Source organism: Myotis lucifugus, unplaced genomic scaffold (genome assembly GCF_000147115.1).
Source record: "Myotis lucifugus unplaced genomic scaffold, Myoluc2.0 scaffold_109, whole genome shotgun sequence".
Lineage (NCBI taxonomy): Eukaryota > Metazoa > Chordata > Mammalia > Chiroptera > Vespertilionidae > Myotis > Myotis lucifugus.
Window position 1 is genome coordinate 4126533 of NW_005871157.1, and position 7542 is coordinate 4134074.

Genomic DNA, 7542 nt, shown 5'->3' on the forward strand with positions numbered 1-7542 from the left:
CAATGAGTGAGATATGTAGAACAGTGATTTGAGGGAAGAGCAGTTCCAAATAATGACAAAGCCCAGGGTATGACTATGAGAGTGGACAGCTAAGGTAAACTGGAAGAAGACGTCACTGAGAGAACAAACCATGAGTTTGTGTTCTCAAGGAGCTTCCAAGCTCTATTGGAAGCATAAAAAAAATTAGGGAAATAATACAAGACTATACAATTAAGTGCTAGATGGTAGTTCAAAACAGAAGCTCAAAGAGGAAAATTACAAAATGAGTATAAAATTACAAGAGGAAGGGATTTTTATTAAGGAGAGGCTTCATGAAAGAGGTAGATAGCAAAGGACTTAAGAAAATGAAAAGAGGGACTAACATTCTGTATCAGGGGAAAGAAGAGCCAGAGCCATGAGGCAGGAAAGACAGAAACACTTTGAGATTTCAGAGCACACTTACAAAATAAAACAAGCAGTAAACTCTAAAGGAGTTATACTAATTAAAGAGCATTTATGTAAATCTATATATACAAAAGCCTAAGCAACCGTTACAACTGGTGGATTGAACGACCGGTTGACCATTAGCTATGACGCGCACTGACCACCAGGGGGCAGACACTCAATGCAGGAGCTGCCCCCTGGTGGTCAGTGCGCTCCCACAGCCAACCTCCTGCAGCCAGCCAACCTCCCATGGTCCCTCCCCCAAGCCGGTCGTCCCCAAATCACTGGCCAGGCAGGATCCCACCCATGTAATTAATAAACAGAAATCACTCGTTTAGCTGGACAGAACAGATTCCTAAATGTACTGCAGGAAACAGGATAAAAGTTGCTCTTACATGGCTGAGTTCAAGGAAATTTGTTCAAAAGGAATGTGCCTGGTGCCCTCTTCAGAGTTCTCTCAGAGTGCTGCCAGAGGAATAGAACCCTACACTCAAGGACCAGAGTGGCTGTGTAGGCTTTCTTCCCTCCACCTGTCAAATTGTTTTTACTGATGATCAGGAGGTAACTACACATACAGGTATGCTTTAGTAAGTAAAAATGGCCTATTAATAAACAAGCACACAATCTGTGAATATGCTAATCATCCCTACTCAAAGATTTTAAAAAATATGTAATAAAATAAATCACAGTGATGAGTTCTGATAGGTATGTAAAAATGAATTTATCATTTTTTTGTGGTCCAATAAGCAATAAAACCCATCAAGGTACATTACAATTACAAGGATTTGTTCATCTCATTCATATTAAGTTAGGACCAAAAATCCTGAATGATTTTGAATGGCCCTAAATACTAAAATTCCTAATTGTGGATTGGGTGACTTTCAGATAAGCAAGTTGCAATATATAGGCTACTCTGTGTTTGTGTGAGCACACACGCACACACATACACACCCCTGTCAAATATTATAAAATCAGAAGCAACTAGAATACTACCTAAATCAAGAAACAACACAAATTAGCACTCAATTTTACTAATATATTAAGATAGCCAAAAGGGTGGCCTCGCCAAGGGGAAACACCTGAGGAAATCCTCAGGTGGAGAAAGTTAGCTTACTGCATCTTGTCAAACTACTTTAAGAGGAAAGTAATCCCCAAAGAAGCCAGGATGCTGAGCCACGTTAAGAGTCCTAACACGGGGAAATCCCATTTCTCTTCTACTCTAATGGGAGGCAAGAGGGAAGTAGACAATGTATAATAGCCAAGGGCTTTTAAAATTGTGCTTGATTACTTTTTCTCTTATATAATGACATAAGCCATATATAATAACATATATAAATCAAAATGAAGAATTTTATATACACCCACAAATAAAAAGATAATCAGTGGCCCGGCTAGAGTGCCTCAGTGTTTGAGCATCGACCCATGAACCAGGAGGTCACAGTTTGATTCCCAGTCAGGGCACAGGCTTGGGTTTCAGGCTTAAAGTAGTGGGTGTGCAGGTGGCAGCCAATAGATGATTTTCTCTCATCATTGATGTTTCTATCTCTCTCCTTCTCCCTTTCTCTCTCTGAATCAATAAAAACATATTTAAAAAAAAAAAAGAAGGTAACCAGTAGTCATTTGCACCCATTATTATACAATAACAACCTGACTATGTAGTAGCTACAATATGACCTAACTGAATAGAGGAAGAAAACTATTATTAAGGAAAAGTTAACAAATACATTTTTAACCTCTTATGGCTCAAATTATTTACCTCAAATTAGAGATTACAGTAATCTACATACCTGAAATACAAGTTTAAGTTAAGAGCAATTGCAGAGTTGGAGGAGCCGACAATCACAACAACATCTAGGTCTTGAGACACTTTCAGTGAAGTAAAGGAAGAAATCTTGGCTGGCTCCTGTTGCTGCTCATCACACATATCTTCTTGGTGAAGTGCTAAATCCACATGAGCTACATGTGTACCACCCACAATGTCGAAAATGTCTTTGAGTTAGAGTTAAAGAAAATGCCAGTCTTAAGTATGCCTAATCATTTAAACCATAGAATGGCTAGAGATCCAACCTTGTAAGTACAGGACACTGAAGCTGCCCCTATCATAGTAACCAGATGACTATGAAGTTGGTGGCCCAATAAACAACCTGATAGAGTTCATTCAACAATACTTGCTGAATGCCCACTCTGAGCAGGCGCTGAGACACTGGTGATATTTTTCCACTAGTGTTCTACAATAGTACTGTCCAAGAAAAATATATGCAAACCACATTTGCCATTGTAAATTTTCTAGTAGCCTTATTTAAAAAGTAAAAAGAAATCTGTGAACCTAATGTTAATAATATAATTTACTTAACTCAATATATCCAAAATATCATCTCACCATGTTATCAGTAAAAAAATTGAGATATTTTACATTCTTTTTTTCATATAAGTGTTAGAAATCTGGTATTTTACACTTAAAGCATATCTCAATATGGACACTAAATTTTCACTGAAAATATCTGATCTGTATTTAGACTTCATAAAATTTACATTTGAGAACTTGGAACAACCAAAGTTGTTCCAAACATACTTAAAAGTTTTCCAATAGCTGAACCAAGCATTAGCTTTTAACTAAAGTAATTCAATACAATTAAGAATTTAGTTCCTCAATCATACTAGCCAATTTCAAGTGTTCAAAGCCACATATGCCTAGTGCTATGTTGAACAGTGGAGTTCTATAATCTGGCAACAAAAATGAAGTTAATCCAATAATTTGATATTTGTATAAAAAGTTTTAATAGAGGCTGATATATCTAAAAACACACACACACACACAACACCTATTCCTTTTAGAAAATAAGGTTCCAAAATCACATAATAGGTCATTTTTTCAAGCCTTTGAAATAATATTGCTGATGACCTATGGATCTGCTAAAGATAAAAAGCCCATATTTTCCAAAAATAAATAAAAGTGGTTAAGCAAATCATATGATTCAATAATATGATGGAATCATTACTTGTGATGAGTGGGCATATTATATCATAAGTGGTCATCTAAAACTTTCCTGGAACAAGAACAAAACAGATATTTAATAATCATATTTGAATAAATGGGTAATGCAGAGTATACACAATTTAAAAGGAACACAAATAAGTTAGACAAGATGATTATGACTATGAAAAAACTTGTGTATACAATGAAAAGTATTTGAATGGATTATGAATATAGTTATGTTAAGTTCATGAAGATCTTTTTCCCTGCAGTTTTTTTTACTGAAAAAGTAACCATCAACCTACACCCAAGTTCTTTAAAACTAAAAGGCTAATAGGGTTTATCTTTCTAGGTATTCTCCTCCCCTGCACATCAACATTTTTGCCGCCAAGGATACAGATCCAGCCTAAACTACTCAAAACAAAAAGAATTCCTCTGCAGAGCTGCATGTCAATAATACTGTCCACAGCCTGTGCAGGCAAGCGTAATGTGAAATAGTTGAGTACTCTAATCTCAGCATCTTTTCCAGGAAACATGATGTGCAGGATGATACATTTGTTGATGAGCAATAATGATGTGTTATTGTGAAATGACAGAATTCTCAAAGTTAATAAGGAAATGCCTATGAAACAAAAGAATAGTATTTCAAACTCATTGGTCACATTGTTACAATGGGCAAATTTGACTTTGTAAAACCTAACAAAAACAGGTAAAACAAACAAAAAACACACCACTTAACTCAATCCAACTCTAGGCAGTTATTATTCATACCTACCTAAGCAAGTGGATATTGAAAGGTAGGTAAGGGGATGAATAAAGATGGTCTAATGTAATGGTTCTCAACCTTCCTAATGCCGTGACCCTTTAATATAGTTCCTCATGTTGTGGTGACCCCAACCATAAAATTATTTTTGTTGCTACTTCATAACTGTAATTTTGCTACTGTTATGAATCGTAATGTAAATATCTGATATGCAGGATGTATTTAGGCGACCCCTGTGAAAAGGTTGTTCGACCCCCAAAGGGGTTGCGACCCACAGATTGAGAACCGCTGGTGTAATGTCTCTTGTTCCTTGTGTTATGGCCATTCTGACAGCACACCAGAAGTTTCAAAAAGCCTACTTACTACCCATGAGACCCCACAAGAACAATCACAGACTTTTTAAAAAAATGCAAAAGAAGGGTTGGGCCCGTGTGGCTCAGTGGTTGAGCGTCAACCCATGAACCAAGAGGTCACTGGTTCGATTCCCGATAAGGGCACATGCCTGGCTTGTGGGCTCGATCCCCCATGGGGGGTGTGCAGGAGGCAGCTGGATGGATGTTTCTCTCTCATCGATGTTTCTATCTTCCTATCCCTCTCCCTTCCTTTCTCTAAAATCAATAAAGACATATTTTTGGGGAAAAAAAGGAATCTTAAAATCAAAGGTAGCAAATATGCTACTGCCTTAAAAATAGAAGCCCAAGTGCCTTGATTTCTGCTCCCTGCAGCTCTCAGAATGGGACATAGTAAAGAGCTCTGTAACCAGTCTTAGATCAGCACTATCCAACAGAAATATAATGTCAGCCACAAATGCAAGCCACATGTAGTTTTAAACTTTTTAGTAGTAGCTGCATTGAAAAAAAAAAAGGTGAAATTAATTTTAATATATATTACTTAACTCATTATATCCCAAAATATTTCAACATATAATACAAAAACCTATTAATGAGATATTTTACTTTTTTTGTACTAAGTCTCCAAAATCTGGTATGTATTTAACACTAAAAGGACAAGTGTTCAAGAACCCCAAGTGGCTAGTGGGTAGTATTGGACAGGCAGGTCTCCCACACTGATCTCACATATATAAGAAGCTTTCCTGAAATACACAAAATTACACAGTAATGTCACACATTTAAATATGTTGAAAGCCCACCTGTAAATACTTACTGACATTTTGATCTTCAATGAGCTTTTGCAAAGTCTCCTCACTACAGTTATACAAAATGGTTCCATCACATCTTCCATCTTTCAAATTAAATTCATAGATGAGCAATTCATTATTTTCACTAAGAGCGAGCAGTCTGGGCTTATCTGTTGGTGTGCTGCTGTTATGAGAATCCTCCCACACAAAGCTAAGGAAAAAGTTTACATTATTTTTTATATTCTCTATCTACAATAATATTTACCCACAATGGTGAGATTGGAAGAGCAGAATGAACAGAGAAAAGTTCTTTAGTTCACCTGGTAGCATTAATTCTACATCCAATTTAAGAGAAAGTAAACTGCATTAGGACTTCCTACCTCTTCCCCCTTTCCCTTCCTACCTCTTCCCCCTCAGGCCCTTTACACCAGCACAAGAATATAGAAGTAGGTGGTGAAAAGGGAGCATGGAGCAAGAAATGATGTTTGCTTTTATTTCTTCATCCTAAATCCTGACATGATATATTTAAAAGAATTGTTATGATCAAAGGTAAATTTCAACAACCAAGTATGTAGATTATTTAAATGAGGTGGTGCTCACAATTAACAAAATAAGTTTTACTAACTTAAATGCTTTCAACTTTAAAAAAGAAAGTGATTATTTGTATCAATAGATCTTAAGACTCCAGAATAGTTCTGTCCAAAAGAACTCTGTGATGATAGAAGTGTTCTATATATCAGCACTGTTCAATACAGTAGCCAATGGCCACATATGACTACTGAGCAGCTAAATTGTGAGTAATGCAACTGCGGAAATGAATTTAAATTTTTAAGTCACATGTGGCTAATGGCTACCATGCTGGAGAGAACAGTTACAGAATTTTTAAAGCAGTGCAGTGTCAACATAAGAACACTGGCTAACAAGGATGGAAAGAGACTAATGATGCTATAGCTTCAAGTTAAATATTCAAATTAAATTACATTTAGCACTGGTGGGTGTGCTCAGTGGTTAGAGCATCCAACCTTGCACTGAGGGGTCTGGGGTTCAATTCCAGTCAAGGGCACATACCTTGGTTGCTGGTTTGCTCCCCGCCCCCACTTGGGGCGTGTGTGGGAGGCAACCTGTCCATGTGTCTCACATTGATGTTTCTCTCTCTCCACCCTCCTTGCCCTCTCTCTGAAAAGCAATGGAAAAAATATCTTCATGTGAGGATTAACAAAAGTAAAATTTTTTAAAAATTAAATGATTTTTAAATCATTTAAAAACATCAAAGGGCCCCAATTCTGAAAACAATGCAATGGAATGAGATGAGACTTCCACACTAATAAGTCTAATCTTTTTAAAAAAGCTTTTTTCTACCAAAGTAGTAAGTTTTATATCTAGAAAAGTTGGACTTTGATGCTATAATGTCCTTATCAGAGAAAAAGATTAACACATTGCATATTTCTAATCCTATAGCTAGACTGATGATTTTTTTAACAACCAATTCCTGACTGTTTACATTGAAATTTGGAAAACAATATAAAGATTTGTTGCTTAAACAACAGATATTTATTTCTTACAGTTCTGGAGGCTACAAACCCAGAAACAAGGTGCCAGCGGAGTGGTTTCTGGTGAGGCAGCTCTTCCTGGCTTATTAACGGCCACTGTCTTGCTGTGTCCTCACATGGCTATTACTCCGTGTGCTTGGAGAGAGAGATCTCTGGTGTCCCTTCTTATTATCAGGATGCCGATGCTATAGAATTAGAACCCCACTCTTATGACCTCATTTAACCTTAATTACCTCCGTAAGGGCTCCTCAATCTTCAAAAACAGTCACATGGGTAGTTAAGGTTTCAACACACAAATGTCAGGGAACACACACTTAGTGCGTAAGACTGCCATGCCACGAGAAGGCAGCCAGTTAAAAAGATGTCATCTCTCTCATTCTGCCTCCCCAATATAAATGTTGAATATGGAAAACGTTCCACAAATTAAGATACATTTAAAGGGCAGCACACTGTGACACCATTAACATCATTAGCACATGGACTACATTAGCATGTGGGAAGGCAAAATTTTCAATGAAAATATAGAATGTACAGTGATTGCAACAATATAAAAGAACGATGTATATGTTGAGAAAAGTAGGATATAAACCCTGAATACTAAAAATGTGCCCTTATTTTTACCCTGTGAAGTATTTTAATTCAATTAAATGCAAATAAGAAAGCTTCTCTTGACCTACCCCCTCTACTAATTCAT

At 36.8% G+C, this 7542-nt stretch overlaps 1 protein-coding gene across 1 annotated transcript in view; it reads right to left on the reverse strand.

Moving 5' to 3' along the window:
- The window catches only part of SPG11 (SPG11, spatacsin vesicle trafficking associated), a 91110-nt gene that overhangs the window by 81724 nt on the left and 1844 nt on the right, over positions 1 to 7542 (reverse strand). The window contains 3 exon segments of the mRNA XM_023757599.1: positions 2211 to 2412; positions 3795 to 4019; positions 5325 to 5509. Of these exon segments, the coding sequence (XP_023613367.1) occupies positions 2211 to 2412; positions 3795 to 4019; positions 5325 to 5509 (612 nt within the window).